This window comes from Oryzias melastigma, linkage group LG22 (genome assembly GCF_002922805.2).
Source record: "Oryzias melastigma strain HK-1 linkage group LG22, ASM292280v2, whole genome shotgun sequence".
NCBI classification, from domain to species: Eukaryota; Metazoa; Chordata; class Actinopteri; order Beloniformes; family Adrianichthyidae; genus Oryzias; species Oryzias melastigma.
Genome location: NC_050533.1, coordinates 26783608 through 26804930, shown reverse-complemented (window position 1 = coordinate 26804930; position 21323 = coordinate 26783608). Strand labels below are relative to the sequence as shown.

At 40.4% G+C, this 21323-nt stretch overlaps 2 protein-coding genes across 3 annotated transcripts in view; one reads left to right on the top strand and one right to left on the bottom strand.

The window, feature by feature from the left end:
- trappc12 (trafficking protein particle complex 12) overlaps window positions 1-18850 on the top strand; it is a 47381-nt gene extending 28531 nt beyond the window's left edge. Inside the window, exons 5-12 of one of the 2 annotated variants that reach the window (XM_024278764.2) lie at window positions 1998-2136; window positions 4460-4572; window positions 6459-6531; window positions 7366-7439; window positions 10794-10892; window positions 13811-13911; window positions 16610-16697; window positions 17093-18850. In XM_024278764.2, coding sequence (XP_024134532.1) covers window positions 1998-2136; window positions 4460-4572; window positions 6459-6531; window positions 7366-7439; window positions 10794-10892; window positions 13811-13911; window positions 16610-16697; window positions 17093-17335 — 930 coding nt within the window. In that variant the 3' untranslated portion in view covers window positions 17336-18850. The remainder of the gene's footprint in view (window positions 1-1997; window positions 2137-4459; window positions 4573-6458; window positions 6532-7365; window positions 7440-10793; window positions 10893-13810; window positions 13912-16609; window positions 16698-17092) is intronic. The other variant, XM_024278754.2, reaches the window with a different exon arrangement.
- Window positions 18619-20644, bottom strand: adi1 (acireductone dioxygenase 1). Its single transcript, XM_024278787.2, has 4 exons — window positions 20416-20644; window positions 20145-20264; window positions 19864-20043; window positions 18619-19009 (listed from the first exon to the last, which is right to left on the bottom strand). The coding sequence occupies exons 1-4, from the start codon at window positions 20536-20538 to the stop codon at window positions 18893-18895; spliced, it is 540 nt and encodes a 179-aa protein (XP_024134555.1). The 5' UTR covers window positions 20539-20644; the 3' UTR covers window positions 18619-18892.
- Window positions 20645-21323: the final 679 nt, after the last annotated feature.

Here is a 21323-nt window from a genome sequence, read left to right as displayed (position 1 = left end):
AGCAGTTTCGAGCATCCCCCTGCCCCACCCCAGGTACGAGCCAGGGCCCCCCCATGGAGACCTGTCCCATGCCCAGACACCCGCCTGCCCTCGCCGCAGGAAGCCCCGGAGGGAGTGAGACAGGGGCCGCTCACCCCCACCCAGGAGAGGGACAACCAAGAGACGCACATCCACTTCCTCCACAGAGCTAGTGGCAGTCAGTAATTTAAATGCACAATATGGACATCCACCTTTGCAAAAGTTCAGATATTGATGTTTTCACCGGCGAAATGCAGACACGCTGCCGGGGCCAGCTTTAGGAGACGTCATGAAATGGCACCCACAAGAAGTGAAAGGCGGAGCCTCAGAGCCTCATTGTCGAAAATGACTTGTAATTCATAAATAAATCATTTCTTAGTGTCCCAAAGGTAACATATTATTTATATGGATATCTTCTTCTTCACCTTTCGGCTTATCCTATTTTGGGGTCGCCACAGCGAAACAGCAGCCACTGTTTCACAGCAGTGATTTGGCAGAGTTTTTACGCCAGATGCCCTTCCTGACACAACCCTGTACTTGAGGGGCACAGGGACCCAGTTAGGCAGCAGCGTCAAGGGTCTTGCCTAAGGACCCAATCTGGGTGGAGATCAGTGGACACTGATTGAACCCAGGGGTCCTGCGTTCTAACCCAATACTCAGCCCACTGAGCTATCCAGCCACTCTTATTTATATTCTTATGAGTATATTTACTCTGAAAGGCTTAAGAATGGCATGGTATAGGCCAGGGGTGTCCAAATCAGTCCTCGAGGGCCAGCCTCCTGCTGGTTTTCCAGAAACTCTGTCTTATCTGCTGCTGATTACCTGGATCAGGTGTGTTTAGCCGATAAGGAGACTTAATGGCAGATTGGTTGGAAAACATGTAGGACACCAGCCCTCGAGGACTGGGTCCTGGACACCCCTGGTATAGGCCTTTTAAGGACAGTTAAGTATAAGGAAGCCTAATGATGCTTACTGTTTGAGTTAATAACAATCTCCTGCCAAATATGAAATGAGATTCAGGATTTGGAGACATATTGAGAATTTCTGACTGAATTTGAATGTTACTTCTTACTAACTGTACTTTAAAGGGGCCATACTATGAAAAAACCTTTTGAGCTTTTGAGTGTATTATGCTGTTCAGTCTTCACCACAAAGAACCCCAAAGTGGAATTTTGATCCGTTAATGAATTTCTTAGTAATTCTCTAAAAACCTGGGCTCTCAACAGCAGCCCCTCCCATACCCCCAAAAACGGGCAGGTTCTCACGAATCTGTCACAGAGTGAGACCGCCCCTTTCAGGAAGAATCTGCTCTGACAACTCCGCCCCCAGTCTAACACCAACACTCAAAATTCTCCACAGAGATAGTGATGATCAGCAGAAAACTTTCATTTTAGATGCAGAACACCGTATATATTCTAGTTGTGTCCTATCTTCAGTAAATTCCAGCTCAAACAGGTGTTTGTTACTTTAGACGCGGGGATCCTTTAAGCATCCATCTTTGAAAAAAATTAGATGTTTTTTTTTCGCTGGAAAAACAAAAAAAAATAAAAAACTTCTCTAGGATGATGTCATGACATGACACGCAGCAGCAGGCGGAGCTTCAGGAATCGAGTCGTTTTACTTCCGGGTAGGAAAAGACTCACAAAACTAACTAATATTTCATGAGTAATTTGTTTTTAGTGTTACAAAGGTAATTTATGATCACATATATGGATATAGTTCACTCTTAAAGGGTTAAGAGAATCACGGTAGGGCCCTTTAAACAATGATGAATGTGAAACGTTCATGAAATTTTCAAGAGAACAACAGAACATGAACCTCTTTAACGCGTTTGTCTGTAATATTTTTGATCGGAAAATCACATGAGAGTGTTGCACTACTGTCTGCTTGATAATACCAACAAGCTTTCAAGGAAGAGTGTACATTACTTCAGGTAAAGTGGCTTACTAACCATTTAGATTGGTTCTCTTTTTTTCCAGCTCTGGTTTGTACGCCTGGCTCTTTTCACCAAGCTGAACCTTTTCCAAAATGCTGAGCTGGAGTTTGAACCCTTTGGCAACCTGGATCAGCCAGATCTGTATTACGAATACTACCCAACTGTTTACCCCGGAAAGAGAGGTATGTGTAAAAACATCTGACGTTCCCCCATCTGATGAGTGAAGTTATGCTTGAAGGAGAAACTTTCAAGTTAGGTTAAAGACGATACGATTTAACAGGTGCACTCATCTGTTCTACACTAAGACTTTAACTATGGTTTCTTTTCACAATTTGTCCAAAACCTGCTACATTCAAATGTACGTTATTGTTCTGCTGTCTAATAGGATTTAACATTGTACCCACATCTCTAACACTGCACCACAACTTTCTAATTAAACATTCAAAGGAAAGTTTCTGCCAGGAGCTTCATATCAGACTGTATCATTGACAAACTTCAACAACTCTACTTGTCTCCAGCAGTTCTTTGGTTTTGTTTTTCCTCTTTTTACACTGCATGAATTGCTCTCTAATGTATTCCCATTACTTTGGATCTGCTTCACCCTCTGGCTACCACAGTGAAGGCAGTATCAGAGACACAGCTGCACACACACACTTGTACTTAAAAAAGAGCAACACTCAAAACTACATCGCAGTCTTCTGACAAGTGCACCCATTGACTTTCCATTGCTCAATATTAAACACTTTATGCCCCACTGATTCCTCAGAGACAAACTGCTAAGTTGTGTAGCATAGGATCAGAAGTCCAACATGTCTATTGTCCGATGCTTGTGTAGGAAGCTTTTTTTTATCCACAACCACACTCTGTTAACGCTAGAAAACAAAAGAGATACCTGTGTCATCCCTAAGAATTGAGCTTACTTCAGAACAACAACAAAAGCTTGCTCACCCCTCATTCTCTTGCTTTTGAAATCATAACAGTCTAATTTGGACTTTTGAGCAATGGTAACTCTAAGTAACTTTACTCTGAAAGAGAAAGCTCTACATTGTTTTTAGCAAGCATATGTAAAACAAAAAGTACTTTCAATAATGTAAATATTAGTAATCAACCGACACACTGCTATCAAAATGTAATTTGAGCACACTTTATGTAGATTAAGAGTATCCGACCTCCTAAACTTCAATATTTTCTAGCCTTTGGTGTGGTGAGTTGTTAGGCTGTAGTTGGCCTATCACTACTGAATCAATGACATGTCAGGTACAGAAAAAACGGAAAGAAATTTGAACCAAAAAAAATATATACGATTATGTAAGTCACGTCAGTTCTCAAATAAAACTTTACATTATTTCTTAAAATGATAACTAGGGGTGTAACAATTCATTAAAACAGCGATTAAATTCATATTCCATATTGCCGATCCAGTTCGTAGTCGATTTTGGTTCCTTTTGAACAATCTGATTGGATCTGATTCACTGACCTAAAATGGATCCAGAACATTTTCATCCCAAACTTCCAGCAGTGAGACTCAGAGATAAATATCTGCTACTGAACAGTTCAGCTGAAGGTTTCAGATTCTTGTATTTCTTCAAGATAATAAATTAAATATGTGTTCAAACAAACAAGAATGAATGTCAAATCCATTCACATTTTAGTTTGAAGTTCAACCCACTGTTGTTTTTCCAAATCAGAATAATCATTATTAGAACATTCTTTTTACAAAAACATAAAAATGCACACTAAAAGGCACACTGAAAATAGCAGGTGTTCTTTGCTTGAGGATTCTATGTTACTTTATAAGTTGAAGTTGTTTTTGTCTTTGTGTAAAATCTGCCTCAACATTTTATGATTATGAATAAACCGTTTCCGTTTTTATGACACCTAAAATTTTTACAGAAAAGTCACACAGCCCAAACCTTCAGTCTCGATGAATAATATGTGGGCCTGAAAAACCGGATGCCGTCACAAAGAGGGGGGGTTGTATTATGTTCTGTAGAGGAATAAGAGAGATTGCAAGCAGATTGGAATCTCAATCACAGTTGAAATTGAGATAACATGAACGGGGTAAGAAGCCGCTAAAGATGAGCGAGTTGAGTTTTAGATCAGACGATAGTATCAAAAAGACTGCGATGAAAGCCCCAGGACTCACCTGAGCATAGAGTTTTGCTCAATGAGTGTATGTGAGAACAGTGTGAATGATGCAGAGACAGAGGGATGAGGCAGGAAGATGAGTGATGGAGCAGTGCAGCACAGTAAGAGGGAGAGATGAGACGGTTTAATAAGCAGCCATACGTAGCTCAATGCCATCTGTAGGTTCCTGCCTGCAGGGCTGTGTACAGTCTGTGTGTGGGTGGATGGGTTTATACTCTCATCTCTACTTTCTGCCTTTCTGTCTCTCACTTCCATCCCTCTCTGTTTCTCTGCCATGTTCACATCCAACTGTGCTCCCTATATATTATGTTCTGTACCCCTTCCTCCCTTCATCCACCCATCTTCCTTTTTGTCCAGGCTCAATGGTTCCGTTCTCCATGCGGCTGCTGCATGCTGAGCTCCCCCAGTACCTGGCCAAGCCCCAGGAGGCTCTGGACCGCCTTCACCACCTAGAAACTATCTGCCTTGCTGTTAGTACACAAAACACAGAGTGCTCCATGTAGTTTTCACACATAAGTATGTTCGAGAGCCTTTAGAAAATGTATTAAGCAATGGTTGTTTAACCATGTAACTGCCTGCTCAACCAAGCTGTAGGACACATTTAGGAAACCTGTTTCTAAAAATATTGATTGTGTATTACTCCCCAAGGTACGGAGCCCCTAAATGAAAATTGAAGAGAAAAAATTGAAGTTAAAAGAAATGTTTTCTTTTCTCAAAAAATTGAAATAATAATTAAAAAAAAATGTTTTTTTTCTTCAATAAAAAAACAACAATTTATCAAACAGTTACCATCTGGTGTGCATTAGTTCCTAACCAGAACTTTTTTTGGTAAAAATTGAAGTTGTTGAAAAAATTTTTGAGGATATTTGGTGCACATCAGATACTAACCAGATTTTTTTTTAACTTTAATTTTTAGAAAGAAATTCTGGTTAGTAGCCAAAACTTTTTTTATTTCATTTTTTATTCAGAGCCATTAAGTGTTTTTAGTTGTTCTTTTGTAAACTTCATTTTCTTACAGAACCCCTAAGTATTTTTAGAAAAACAAATTGTAAACTTCAATTTTTTTACAGACCCCATAAGTATCTTTAGTAGGGATGTCCCGATCAGGTTTTTTTAGGCCGATCTGAGTCATTTGATTTTATGTATTTGTCGATACCGAGTCCCGATCCGATACTTTTATAAGACATTTAAAACATGAACAAATTGAATAAACAGATTTGTGTTGTCCTTTATTTATATTGCATCAACCTTATTTTATCATTAAAAACTTAAATAAAACACTTCTGTAAAGTAGCTTTAATAAACAAGTAAAAATAGAGCAAATATAAACTAGAAAAAAAACATATTTTTTTGTTATATAAATGATAATTAGTCATGTGATAAAGTTTAGTAACTTTAGCTTTAACATCTTTAGAGCTATTGAACATTTTTGACCAAATGTGATTCCTGTCCTCATTTAAAATTCTTAAGAATAAATGATGACTTTGTTTTAGCATGAATTTGATGTGTTCAAGACTAGCTCATATTATTATTAATTTTCATTTATTAGTTTTTGTTGGTTGTTTTTTAAGATTATGTGCTTGTTTGGTTTTATTACCACAGTAGTTAATTTTCTTAACTGTTATTTCTCTGTCAGATAAATAAAACAGGCACATCAAAGGAGAGCTCTGGTCCTAAGGAGTTAAATCACAGCGCTAGCATGTAGCAGTTAGCAGCTGCTGTGTAGCCGTCTGTCTGCAGCACGAAGAGCTTCACATTAAAAAGAAACAAAACTCTGTCTTTTTCTGTTGGAATGCCTTTAGAGGCTGTTGTTTAGAGACACTTCCTGTCAGTTTAAAGTGTTTTCAAAAGAGTTATTGATCCCGGAAGTCTGAATCCATGATCGGCTAGATAGCTTTATTGAAATGTTTACATCAGTCTTCTGCTTGAGCTGTTGCTGTTTTCTGCTGCGTATTCCAGGAATAACATTTAGTGATCTGTTCGTGACATGCAGACTTCTAGTGGAGTATTTATCCGGAATAATAAGATTGAAATATAAAGCGCTGATCATAATAAGAAAAAAGGAAATATCCGATCCTGATCAACAGAGCCTGATCTCGATCGAGTCTTCAACCACGTGTTTGGGCCCGATTTGCGATCACGTGATCGGATCGGGACATCCCTAATTTTTAGAAAAAAAAATGTTTGTGCTTTAATTTTTTTTTTACTTTGATGTCCCTTTAGGGGCTCTGTACCAAGGCAATAAGCAGCAGTGGTTTTTTTTTTATAGTTAAAGGGTTAATGTGCTGGTTGTAACACAGTAGTGGCAGAGAACCATTTGTACCCAATGAAGTTTAAGTCTTATTCTTCCCCACAGATTTTAGATAACTTGGAAAAGGGCTTGGCTGAAGATGGCAGCATGGTCACCCTAACCCAGGAAAACAGGCAAGGTGAGCACACAGACTCACAAAAACCAATGCACGTGCACACCTGCTGCAGGACTGCAGCAGATCCCAGCCGCACACCAGTGTGATGCTCCTGAAGCGTTTAGCACCTCACTGTCCAGGAACTCGCTCTGAATATCAAATAGATTTAGCAGCTCTTCACACCAGTCAGATCAATGTAGATCAATCCTACCAATCACCTGATGTCTGCAGAAGTGTGTTAGGGAAATGAGCAGGTGTACACACATCACACTCTCACAACATCTGTTCCTTTTTCTCTTACTTTGCTCTCCAGACTTGCATCCACACATCATATAGCTTCTAGCATTTTTTCAACATTCATTTATCAGCTTAATAACGTGTTTCACTGGAACTAAATATAGACGTGTTTATACTGAGGAAATTAGCAAGGTAGCACATCTAGGAGTGTGTGCCTGAGGGTTTTTAAATGTAGCTAATTTGTCCCCATACAGCATCACTGTAATGGCTGTGTCCTTTGTCTCTCCTCGCTCTGCCCACACAGTTGACAGTCAAGTCAATATTACAGAGCCATGCTATCACGCTTCAGAACCCTACTGAGTGACTAGCTCTTCTCCCCAGCTCCCTGCATTTGCTGCAAGGAATAGTAACAGGCCATTCACACAAGCTCCTCCACTGGAAAGAAGGGATGCTGCAGTGTCACTTCTGCTGCTTTTCATTAAAATAAACCAGGTGGCTTTAATGAGTGGGATGGAAGGGATGTGAAAAAGTATGGGGGAGCCAAAAAACAAACAGTCTGAATAAAAATAGAAAGTCATTGAACCCTCTTAGTTGGTCTCCTTTTCATCTTCCTGTTTCCAGCGTCTCTGAAGCTGTGGAGGTCTCGTCTCGGCCGGGTCATGTACTCCATGGCCAACTGCCTGCTGCTGATGAAGGTAGGAGTGTGTATTTGTCAGCTCTGTTGTCGCTGTGTAATGGTGTCCTCGTGTGCATGTTACTGTATTCCTTTGTGTGCACGGGGGTGTGTGCGTGTGTGAGAGAGAGTCTCTGAGATTTCTGATGCCAGGCAGTTGGAGGATTCACAGTGAAATCCCCACAGACTGACCACTAATTGGATTCTTGGTCAGTAAGAGAGAAAGAGCTGGTGGATGTAGGAGTGGAGGGGAGGTGTGGGCTCAGATCAGACCTAGAGAGAGACACACTGCCATCTGCTGGTGGAAGCTATTATTACACCGCTGTAGAGAGAAGGTTCATTGATGGAACATGATCATCAACAAGAACAAATCTGAATGTCGTTGATGGAGTTTCTCTTTCATGCACGTGCTGCGTTGATGTTGCCACCTGCCAAAAATATTTAAAGAAGAGAAGAAGAAAAGTCCAGATGCCATGACTTCACTTGATGACAAATTTAAATGTCACCATTAACCTTTAGATGAAACTACATGTAGCTGACACACATAAGGTCTTGTGTTTCATCCAGTGGCTTGGAAATTACATGTAGAGAGAAGTTCCATGCATTATTTTAGATATCAAGACAGTTTAAAGCTTGGTGATGAAGACATTTTTAATTCTTGGAAAATAGTCAGGTATACATACATACTTGACTGAATATGAGAGAAAAAAAGTAATAAATGCCCTTTAAAAATATCCTCAGTATTCTTTATAGAAAGTCAGAGAAATGAATGTACTTTAAAACATTGCAAAGTGACTTGGATTCATGCTGTGCTGTACTCTATGATTACATTGTTCAAGATGGAAAAAGTGTTTTTAAAACTGAATCATCAATGCTCCTGTGCTGTAATGCTTACCTTGCTGCTGTGATTGGGGTCAAAAACAGGAAAAGGCATTCCAAGTGAAAAAGGTAGAATAGTGCTGAGAATGTTGCATGGAACATACTATTTTTATACAGTAATTCTGCATTAATAAGATGACTGTAATGTGCCACAAGAAAGGTTGTATTTAATTGTCTCATCCAGCTAAAGAAGTTCTGCTGCTAGACCAAGGACTGACTGTTGCTACGCAACACGAACAATGACTACTTTAAAGAATACTTAGACTTATACATCGCAACATTCAATACCATGCCACTTATGTTTCTTAACATTGTTCAAATTAAGAATTTATTTAAATGTTAAATTATCCTAATGTTTTGTAAATACAGTAAAATATTACATGTAAATTTATTTCATTGCTAATTAAGATGAGAAATAACAACTAAAAGTTGTCTTTTTAGAAGCCTTGAAGGGTAACCAAACAGGGAAGTTGTAGGCTGACTCCACCCACAGCTGAAATGTTAAAATCCAGTCAGAGGGGCGGGGCTGTGGAACAGGACTGTTATCATTACTGCAGCTGCAGATCATGACGTCAGACTTCTGAAATTTCGAGGGACTTGCATGGTTCCACCAATCACAAAATTCAACGGTAATACCTGGTTTCAACCTGTAGGGGCAGCACACAGAGAGCTTTTGACTATATTTTCAAGAAATAAGTTTATTTTAGTCAAGAATTGTAAGACAGCACTTTTAAAGCCCCATTTATAGTCATAAAAGTTGATTTAGGGTTTGGTTACCCTTTAAACTATTGACACGTTCAAGAGTTACTCAAGTTAAACACCTTTAAAGTGAAGTTATGAATTGTAATAGTATTATCTGCATGGTGGAATGAATGAATGAATGAATCTTTATTTTTATAGCACTTTACAACGCCATCCGGGTGACAACGTGCTTTACAATCAACAAAATAAAAATTAAAACATGCAATAAAATGCATAAAAGAGACAGATACAAATTCATTAAAACAAGTAAAATAAAAGAAGATGATACCAGCTGGTGACTATTTAAAGCTCTTCTAAAAAGGTACGTTTTTAGTTTAGAACCGATCAGCTGCTCTCCGTGAATGAACTGTTTCTCAGAGCAGGGCCGCTGGATTCATAGCTGTCATGTCTGTGAGTGCTCGGGCCGTGTTACTGTATGAGCTTTGAACCGCCGTCCGTCCGGCTGCTCTGCACGAGAGACCCGCCAGAACGATGTCTGAGTGGCTTCAGGATGGTATGAGCCGGCGGCTTTTGAATGTGCGCTCTGAACAGCCCTGAGAAACCGTGTAAAAAATGATGTGGATTCATGTTTGTGATCACATCCAGACTGAATAAAGACTGATGTTATTCCAACATATTTACATGCAGCTAAGATGGAGATTGCTGCTTTGCTGCATGGATTTAGAAAATTATGAGCAAACAGTCACTTTATAAATATTATTATTAATAATGAAAGCTGTTCAGGGAATCATCTCGCTCTACACAGCATCTTTGTTTATAACTGAACTCACTATTTTCTCTTTTACAACTATTTCCGGCGTTTTAGACAGTTCTGCACATGCCAGAATGATTTATTCCAAACATGTGGCGTTTGTTTGTTACAATCTGATAAAGTTTTTCAGGCTCATGTACATTGTTCTATTCTGATCTGATCTTTGATCTGATCAAGGACATTTTGCACATGTAAACACAGCTATTGATGAACTCTGGGGTCCAACCTACGACTATCAGCAACAATGTGGGGTTCAGTGCCTTCCCCAAAGACACCTTAGCATGAGGTCGAGCAGGACGGGAACTGAACCTGCAATCTTCTGGTCAGAGGTTTACCGCCCATCTCTGCACCACAGCCACCACAGGTCTGAAAACGTGCTCAGCTCTGGAGGAATATTATTTCATAAGTGGGGGATGACAACAGAAAAACCATGGTCACCCCAGTGTTTGTGTTGTGACCCGGGCACATGAAACAGGTCCTGGTTGGCAGACCTCAGTACTGTAGAACAGTGGAAAGCTCTGTATGAATAGTTCTGCAGAATACATTTGATCTGAACAATAACTGAGTGAGAACTATCTTTGAAAAGTGTATGTTTTAAATGTGTCAGTAATGAGGATTTTTATCCTCAGTTTTACCGTCTCAGGGACACCTGCTTGCGTGAACATCATCTGCTCACTGCTTGTCAGCGCAGTACTTCACTGACCTCTGTGTGGCAGGCTGCTCAGCATTCAGTCTCCATGTGAGAGCTGTGCAGCACCAGTGTTGAGGGGGGGGCTGCTCAGCTAGTCCTCCATATGTTTAATTAATGCGCTCTCTCCCTTCCTTCACAGCGCCCAGTTGCATCCAACTCACCCTCATAGTGCCTCAGCCTCTTGACCTCACTGTTAAAACTGTTTTCCTCTCATCATTCATAATCTCTATTTAAACTTGTATTGTTCACTGATGTTTCTCTCAAAGCTGTTTGTCCCTGTCTGCTGTTCTCAGGACTACATTCTGGCAGTGGAGACCTATCACTCCATCATCCAGTATGAACCTCAGCAGAGAGTGCAGCTGCTCAGTGGGATCGGGCGCATCTTCCTGCAGGTAGGCACATTAACAGATGGATGGCTTAATTATAATACTCCAGTTGAAATCTTGTCGAAATATTCTTGGTGAAAATTCTGTTTTCAAAAAATATGAGTAAGAAAGACATGTTTGATGGGAAAAGGAAGTCAAATACAAGGAGGACAAACACTCAGGCTGTACAAAACCTCATTCTTTAACAAATAGTTGGACATGGTTTCCATGTTGTTATGGTAACTGTGTGCTGTTCTTTCTGACCTCCAAAGTATTGGGAACTGTCACCCTCGCATCCATTCAGTATGGACTGTCCATTTTTTCTTTTTTTAATACAGTGTTCCCCCACTTGTTCGCGTTTCTTTATTTGCAAATTTTTTTTCAGTCACATGACTCTTCTGGTTCATCACAAAAAGTCAGACGACTCAACACGCTTGTATGAAACTTTTGTGACCAAATATTTCTTGCACTCATTTGATGAAGGGAGCATGCACTCCTAGTTTTAAGGCACAGAGCGACAGAGTGACACTCCTCATCTGCGTCATGAAGTGTGCCGCACTACAGTCTTTTGTTCTGAATAAAAAAAAAAAAACTCTTTATGTTGAGCAATACTCCTAATGTTCTTTAATAAATGTTTTACAAAGCATGATCAAAAGCATTTCTAATGAGTGTGGATCAAAGACAGACCTTCTTTTTATAACTTTAAAAAAGTCACACTACAACATAAAGTTATTACTTACATTTAAATGTAAAATTCTGTGGTTCAGAGAGCACCAAAGTGAAGAAAAGAGTTTCTCAGCGGACATGGTTTACTCTCGTGATAGCGGACTTTGGACCCCTCTGTTTGGAGTGTGAAACTTAAAAAATAATAATTCCGGACAGGTCTTTGACTTTAACTGTCACTCTAAATCAAGGGGGAGGGCTAAGGGAGAGGGAGAAGGGGAGTATTCGGATCAGGCCCAAGACTACGTCAGCTAGATTTGTGCCATCAAGGCCCCACTTTGGAGCCAGGGCTTGCATGCAAGTGCCTTGTGACCAGGGCTCCTCCCACTGGCTCTGATTGGGTCCAACCCAGAGAAACAATGTGGGATCATTCTCCTGTGGGCCCACCACCTGCAGGAGAGTTAAAAATGGGTGCAATATGGTTTGGGTGGCAGTCAAAGGCGAGTGCCTCGGCGGGCCAAACCCCGGTCATGGATCTTGGCTTTTGGGACATGGAACGTCATCTCTCTGGGTAGATGTAGTTGGGCTCATCTCCAGTTACAGCCTGGGCACTGAAACTCAGTCCTGCGAGAGGGGTTGGACTTTCTACCGTTCTGGAGTTGAGCATGGTGAGAGGCGGCTTCAACCCAGTGTACTGAATACGCTGGTCAGGTGGACCAGCTCTGTCCTGGACTGTTCTCTGGACTCTGTGGAGGGGAGGTGGGTGAGAGGAGGATGTTTACGAAGTTCAGATCCATCATAGACAACAGCTCTAACCCACTGCAACCTAGTGTGTGCGCAGAGACTGAGAAGTTCCTTCATCAGAAGCCTCAGACACCCCCACTGTAGGAACAAGTGCTACTGCAGGTCCTTCATCCCCATTAGACTGCACAACTCCTTTGTATGACTAGGCCATCAAAATGTTTATTTATTTATCCATTTATTTATTTACCTGTTTGACTGTTTGTTTGGTTATTTGATGTTTTGTATTTGTTTTCTCTTGAGCTGCTGTGACGGGTGAATTTCCCTCTGTGAGATCAATAGAGTTCAGTTTAATTCAATTCAATTGTGAGAACAAATTTGAAATTATAGTGCTTATTTCCTTACAGTGTCACTGGTCTCACACTTTGGATATACAATTTATGAATCCCTCTTAGTTCTGATAGTTGATCAAAGGATGGCTCAAACACAAGGATAACATGAGTGTGCCGTATTGACTGAGAAAGGAAGTTGTGCTTGGTTACTGGTTTCTATGGGGATTTCAGACGTCTTAAGCTATTATTATTCTGAAGGCCATAAATAAAGACTCAACCTGTAAACACTATTGATAAAGGGGGTTCTGCTAACAATACAATTGTAGGACAGGACAAAAGTAAAAAAGATCAGGATAAAAATCTTGTCACAAGTCACTCGATGGGCGACTGGTCGGTTCAAACACCTCAGAGCAGCTGGAGCCCAAACCAGAGTCCACTCTGAGTGCCTGGTGCTCAGGTGTGGGGATTCCTGGGGAATTTTCTTCAGGGAGAAGTAGCCATCCGGGTCCACTTTCGGAATGCGGACAGGGGCTTGGGAAGCTAGTTACTTTGTCATATGTCTCCTTTTTTGGCTAGGTACAAGGTCTGGTGTCGGGCTAACTGTGTTAAAAGGTTACAGGAAGCTGTTTCCCAGACTTTGTTTATGATCATATTTTATTGATGTGATTGATGAGGTTGGGACGGCTTGTGACTCTATAGAATGTGCGAGCCTCTCATCTGGTTGGGTTTTCAAGTACTGAAAGGACTTACAATGGACCTCAGGCATGCACGGTGCCCAGTCTCTCCCTGTGTTTGAGCTGATGTTGTCTGCATCCATTAAATGCCTACTGATTATGGGTCTACATGCATATGCGTGTGAGTCAGGAGTGGTCTCCTTCTAAGCCAAAAAGATGCAGTATCTGCACCATAGTGTTATCAGATACATCTGTAAATGGTAAATGGTTCATACCTATACCTATACAGTGCTGTACTACCTTCTTAGAAGGCCAAAAACACTTTAAAGTCACAGTCCCATTCACACACTGATGAGGGTCGTACTCTAGACTATAGCCATCTGGAGCAATATGGGGTTCAGTGTCTTGCTCAAGGACACTTTGACATATGTGTGGGCAGTGTGGGAACTTGTGAACTTCTGATCAGAGGTTGACCGCTCTACCTCTGCACTACTGCCTGTGTTTATGCGTCCATATTTTGTTTGCTCTTTTTCAGATTGGAGATGTTAAAATGGCAGAGAGATACTTCCAGGATGTGGAAAAAGGCTGCCAGAAAGGTGGACCTGTCACTAACACCACATGTGTGTTAATGAACAGGTATGTGGATTGTGTGTTTTTAATTGCTCCTTTGTACACTGTGCAAACCAGGGGTCCCCAAGTCCAGGCCTCGGGGGCCGGTATCCTAAATGTTATCCTGACAGCCTGCCAATGAAGCTCCTTACTGGGTGAACACACCTGATCCAAGGTATCAGCAGCAGATAAGGCGGGGTTTCTGTCAGACCCGCAGGATTCCGGCCCTCGAGGCCTCGAGTAGTTTTAGCATAGTTTTAGTGCATTTGTAATTTGGGGGGTTTGCATGTTTAGTGTTTGTTCCTCAGTGATGCCTCAGCTGCTCTGGCCTTAGGGGATGGATGGACGGACATTTTTTCATTTAAACTGGTATAAGAAAATAAAAAAAAACCTCTAGATTAATTTGATGAGCATTACAGGTAACAGCCAAATGGCAATTTCTATGATTTTGTTGATCAAATTTTTTTTAAAAAAAAAGCTTTTAAACAGCCAATTTCTAAATACGCATTAATTTTTAATCCTTTCATCACTCAATATGAGTCTTAATTATTGCTGCAAGACTTGTGTTTATCCAGTTCAACAAACTCGATAAACATGCGTTAATCAAATAATTCTCCATTTACAGCATTCTAGCTGTTAGTCTGTTAAGGTAATCTGGAGAACTTTTAGCCCACTCTTCTAGAAGCCCCTCCAAAAGCTGTTTTGTCTGGAAGGGCACTTCAAGCTGCTCCCACATCTCAATGGGGTGTTGTGGGAAGTCATAGATGTTGATACTGGTGTTTGCAGGTACTATTTAATGAAGCTGTCAGTTGAAGACCTGTGAGGAGTCTATTTCTCAAACTGAACTGTTCTTATCTTCTAGCTCAATTGTGCAGCAGAGCCTCCTACTTCTCTTTCTACTCTGGTTAGAGCCTGTTTGTGCTGTTCTCTGAAGAGAGTAGTATATGCAATTGAAGGAAATCCTCAGTTTCTTGGCAATTTCTCTCATAGAAAAGCCTTTATTTCTAATCATAGACTGTCGAGTTTGGCCCAATTCTTCCCTTCTCCCTTCCCCTTCATTTATCCCTCCAAACGGAGAGTTATGGAAAAATTGTTTCTCATAATTCAGACGTCACTTTTGCTTGATGACGTCACCAATAATCACCAGTCCTCTAGCTTTTTATAACTTCAAAAAGTTCCTGCTACAACAAAAAGTCATTACTTACATTTAAATGTAAACTTCTGTGCTTCATAGCGCATCCACGTAAAGAAAAGCTCTTCTCACCACGGCGCGGTTTAGCCTCATGATGGAGGACTTTGTATTCCTCTGTTTGGAGGGTCGGGTTTAAAAAAAATATATTTCAGACATGCTTGCACTTAAAATGCCCCCTCAAATTGAGGGGTGGGGAGAAAGGGAACAGGGAAGAATTTGGATTTGGCCTTTCTCTTTTTCTGTCCATTTTGAGCATTTAATTGACATAATAAATACTCAACCTACCTAAAGGAAGGTTAGTTTTTTAACTTTTCAACTAGCTAAACTTTTTTTTTTACTGTGCAAACATGATTTCACGCCAAGGTGAACATTGGACATGAGTCTCTAGTCACCTGTGTAGAAAATACTCACACAAAAAAGTCACAGACATTTTCAGCTAGAATAGTCTTTTTTATCATTTACCATATTAATATTGTATAAAGTATATTTAAGGTTATCTTCATTGAAAAATTTCTAAGTGACCACAACCTGGTCTGGGAGCTTGAGGGTCCTGCAGGATCTTAGCTGATCCCGTGCTTTTCTGGACTGAGATGTCTGACGTCTTTCGAGGGATCTGCTGTAGCCACTCCTCCAGTTTGGAGGTTAAGTTTAAGTTTAATTAATTTATATAGCGCCTTTAAAAGACCTTGGTCAAACAAGGTGCTGTACATTAAAAGTTCAAAGGACAATAAAAACATTAAAAGCATTTACAGATCAACAGAAGACTTAGAGATAAATAGTATAGATAAGTGACATAAAAGCATAAAAACATGAGATAAAAGCAGAGCGAAAACAACAGCCCTGACAGCTCTGGCAGGTATCTAAAACTTAAATCTAAAGATGTAGATTCAGACAGGTAAAAAGGGAAGAGTCTGTTAGGCAGCAGATTGGTTTTCAGCAATGAAATCTGTAGTTACAGTAAATAATTCATTCATTTTTTTTTCCTTTCCTGCTGTTTGGGTACACACTAAAATAGAAAAGTTGCCAAATATTGATCTAATAGATGTTTGTGTTATAAATATGGGACTTAAACTAGGATGTAGAGATTGTGGAGAACAGGTCACCGGTGAGGAACCAGGATCTGATCTGTAGCTTTAGTTGAGTTGGTGCAGGAACACATTCTTTATGAGGAGACAGCTGCCATGGATGTTTCTGAAATGAAAGCTAAAGCTCAGCTCATCCATCATGTTCCTGGAGCTGCCTGGTTTAGAGTGAAAATGCTGATGTGTCACCAGCAGGTGGCAGCACTCCTAAAGCTCTTTTTTATGTTCTAACATTTCTAATAGTTTGAATTCATATCTATAATGGCAAAAGACAAGCTTAGAACACCAACTAATTAAGGAAAACTGGGATGTGAATGGTATTCATTTGCCCCTTGTACGACCTCCGCTTACATTCAGACTTTGACTTTTTATTCTTTCAACTTTTAAGTGTATTTGCTTTTCAGAAATCTGAACTGAAGAGAGTAATGTGTGTTTTTTTCTGAATTTTTAGAGCATTTGTCTACCTCAGCCAGAACAACTACACTGAGGCACATGCAACTTTCCTGGAAGTGTTAAAGATCGACCCAAAAAACCCCGTTGTAAGTGTATCACTTCTGTCATGGATGTGCTGTTCTGCTTGCAGAAGAGAGTGAATGTTTGTTTATTATTGCACCAGCTTGGCATAGGAGCACAGCAACTGCCAGATTTCTGTTCGTCTTTAGTTTGCTGTGTCTGAATCCTACACTAAACAGCAGAAATCTTTACATTAAACAAGCCCCTTTCATTACAGAGACTTTAATGTTTATGTTCTTGTTGACATCATTCATCTAAATGGAATGCCTCACGTAGTCTTTACCAGGTCTATTTTAAAAAGGGGGACCAGAGTAAGATCAGGGAATCTCATCAGGACTTCCTGATTACGTTTAATAAGTTGTAATCCAGAGTTTTATATTTAACCACTAATCTAACTTCTTCTCACCTTGTCATTGTTTAGGCAAACAATAATGCAGCAGTTTGCCTGCTGTACCTGGGCCGGCTGAAGGAGTCTCTAGGCCAGCTAGAGGGCCTGGTGCAGCAGGACCCCACCTCCTACCTTCACGAGAGTGTGCTCTTCAACCTGACCACAATGTATGAGCTGGAGTCATCCCGCAGCACTCAGAAGAAGCAGGCTCTGCTGGAGGCTGTGGCCTGTCGGGAGGGGGATAGCTTTAACACGCAGTGCCTCAAGCTCGCCTGAGAGGCTGGAAGATGCACTGCCACACTCTGGTCCTCTGTGAGAGGAAGAAGCAAGCGCTACCGCCTTCAGATGAGGAGATTTACTTTAGTTTGCGTCTATGGCTTTCTGAAGCAAGTTTCAAAAAAGCCTTGTTAGGAGCTGACATTTTGAACATTTCTTTTCTTGTATGCGCACAGTCTGCAACCTATTTTTCAGCCACACATCCACATGTAAAATGTTCTCAATATAGTTATGAGTATCTTGTTTATAGTAATTATGAACTAGTGTAATACAAAATAACCAGTAAATTACCCGATTCCATCCAACCACTAACCAGCATCATGTGGGGCTCATGAGGAATGCGTCTTCTTATGATGCACTTCTGCAGAAATGGAAGTGTCAAATTCTGTTTTGCTGGGGTTGTGAACTACGATGTGTTTTGATCAATGACTGTTGCTAAGCAACTGAGACCTTATGGATATGCTAGAAGAGAGAAAAGGAAAAGAGGGTGGGGAGTCATGTGATTGACTATTGGCATGATAATCTGGCAGCTTGTATTATCAAATGTGATCATTATGTTTGTAACATGCATTTTCAACTTTTCAAAATGAGTTCACTTTTGCATTAGTCTTTATTTAAATGCCAGATTTCAGTTTTCTTCCTTCATATTCAGTCACCGCATCCAAATGCTAAGACCTGAAAGAAAACGCAACCATAACAGGGAATTTTTGAAAAAAAGAAATGTTTTTCCATAAAATGAACACTAAATACTAAAAAATTCTATTATTGTAATTGAATCACAGCCATCAGGTGCTATTAATGGATACTTAAACATAAGGGACCGGATGTGTAACTCCCAGCTTTGTCTCATTTCTATGTTTGCTTGCCCGAAGCGATATCCCTCTGAGGAGAATAGTTAAGATGACCAAGAGCGTCCTCGTCATTGTGGAGCTAAAATTCCCAGATTTGACCTCAAAGCAGGTCATTTCAGCACAGAAGCTGCTGGCTGATGCAGTCTGCGCTCGTTGGAATGAACTCTAGCTTCAGTGTATTAAGAGCAGCTGGGCTTCTAATGAAACCCTGTTTAAAACCTTTGTTATAAAAGAGGTTTCTCTCGTCATGCAGTTGTAATGACTTCTCATCCAGCCCCTTATTCCAAAGCTGTACAAACCACTGGCACTTTTCTGTTTTGACTCGTCTGTAGTTTTGGTTTCCTCCTGCGGTGTACACGTTGTACATACTTTTTACATCATAAGTGTTTTGTTGAAATGTTTTAATCACCCCCCCAAAAAAGGGAGACATAAAACAATTGCAACTTTATTTTCATTTCCAGAAAAGAACTGAAATTTTACTTTTCATTTCTGTTGTTCCTGATTTAACAATTGGCTAAAAGTTTTTCATCTTTCCACGGTGAAGTGTTGAAGAAGTTGACTTCCAAATCATCTCATTTAAAAAAAGTTGGCACTAAAATGTATATGCATAACCATTAAAGCAGGAGCTGATGATGGGGAAAAAATAAAGTAATGCACATGGAAATGTTTTCTTTTCGTGCATGACACCTTCTTCTACAGCGTTCCATCACGATCCCTGCAGAGAAGACACATACTTCTGACGGATCTCGAAGTCGTCAGCGGGACGGTTGTAAGCCTTCCACACGGGCTCCCCCACAAACAGCCGCATGGCCTTAGTGTAGTTCTGTCGAGACAAAGAGCACGGTTCCTACAAATTTCTTCCAGTTAAATTCAAGACTTTTAAAGACCTTACATATGAAAAATTAAGACCAATCTCTCTGCCCATGTCCCAGTCCTATGGACGAAGAAAAAACTAAATTCTTGAATTTTAGAACAATTACTTGTCAGTAACGGAGTAATGTAACAAATTACAGATCAAATTTCAGTCATTAAATTACAATTACTAGACTACATAAACCTTCATTAATTCATTATTTGAATTTTGGTGCAGTGAAACAGAAGGTGACTGATCAAACAAATTGATGTAAACAGTTGGCTCTGACATTTCCTCTTGGTTAAATGAAACAAAACGGACACTACTAGTAAGAAAAAATAACTGATGCATGTGTGCTAGTGCAGAGTTGGAGATAATTTAAAGTAAGATTAAAAGAGCAGAAATATGGACGTGGACAAATTCATAGGGACATTTCAATCATTTCCAATTTGTTGAAATCAAAGGCAAAAACATTTTAGTCACATACAATGATCTAAAGCTTTAAAACCCATGCGGAAAAAGTTTAAAATCGCACTAATTTTAAGATGGAGATATCAAAATTTAAGACTTTTAAATGATTTTTTAAGGCCTTATTTTCAATTTTAAGACTTCTTAAGACCCCACGAGAACCTTGAAAAATTGAATCATTTGTCCAGCAAAAAGTGGTCCAGCTGTGACTGTGAGATCACCCAAAAACATACTATTCTTCAGAAAGAAGAAAAGGAAACACTTCAATGTTTAACAAGTCTCCATTCAACTGTGAGTCTCCTCAATCTGAGGTTTTTTCTGATGGAACTGTCAGGACCCGAAGCTTTCAGACGCACCGTCTCATCTAGAGTAAAGCGGTGGTAGATGCCAGCTGGCAGAGTGATCAGGTCTCCTTTGCTCATCGATATCCGGATCCATCGGTCTTCCTTGTCTCTGACGTCAAAGTAGGCTTGGCCGTCCAGGATGTAGCGGATCTCGTCGTCCAAGTGTAAATGCTCCTCATAGAACATCTTCAGCTGAAGCAGAAAAAACACACATTTCCAATGATGCAACACTGACTCAGATGCTGGAAAATGACAGATGTAGTGAGTGAGGGATTGTGGGTAACGCAGGCTACCTTTTCCTCATAATTGGGTAAGGTGTCCTTCTGAATTGTGATTATGTCCATGTAAGAGTAGCCTCGTTCTTCGCGGATTTTTCTCAGTTCTGGGTCTGAATCAAAGTGATCAGCATCGAGCTGCAGAAACAAAAGTCATGTGACACAGCTGAGCCCCGTGTGTTACCTTTGACCTCGGCGGGAAACAAAGGCGTAACACAGAAAGGGCAGCTTGAAGAAACAGAGAAACTGTCACGTGTGTGTGTTTACAGGAGCTGAGTGCAGACTTTACCCTCCAGTGAAAAACTCCGAGTTTCTTCAGCTCGTCTAAGGAGACGGGCTGATGTGGGCGGAGCCTGTGCGGCTTCCTCTGGTCTTCGTCAGAGCTGTCCATGTACCAAGCCTCCAGAGCCATGCCTGCTGAACACGGAGGCGAACGCTGGAACCGCTGTCACCGACCGTCTGCAGACACGGTAAATTCTATTTAGCACGTGACCGAAACAGCACTTCCTAAGATGACATGAACACCTCCCACTGACGTGTGCAGCTCCCGCCCGCTTGTTTCTCTAGTCCAATTGAATTGCGCTGCGTTTGAAGAAAACTCGAAAATGTGTAGATTTGCTTCTGTTAGCTTTCGTAGTTTAGCGTTTGCTAAATCTATTTTAGGTTTTGTTGAATATTTATTCTTTACTTGACCTGATGTCCACATGCGTGACATTACACTTCGGCTTACATTACCACAGTACTTAATTCTGCCCCTCTGGAGCCCCGGGACGACATGTTTAGAGGATTAGCTTAATTAATTTTAGCTCTACTCTTAGGAGGTAAAAACCAACGAGGTTACAACACTAGAGATGACACGCAGACTATTTCCTGTTGTCCAAGATACTAAAGAGTGACGCCATATTGGAATGGTATAAAAACAATGAGAAATGGTTTAACAGACACAGTAAAATGACAATAAAATGATTCATTTTGGTCCGATTTTAAAAAGGACAAAACTCTGATCATCAGAAGAATAATTCCCCGGTAATGGGAATAATGTTTTTGTACAAAGTGCAACAAATGAACGACATTTCAAACTTTTTTATATATATATAAATAAATAGGTTGTTAAATAGGAAACACAATGTATACCTGATGCATGGCTGTGATTTTATTCACACAAACTGTTAGACTCCTCGGTCTGTGTTCATAAAC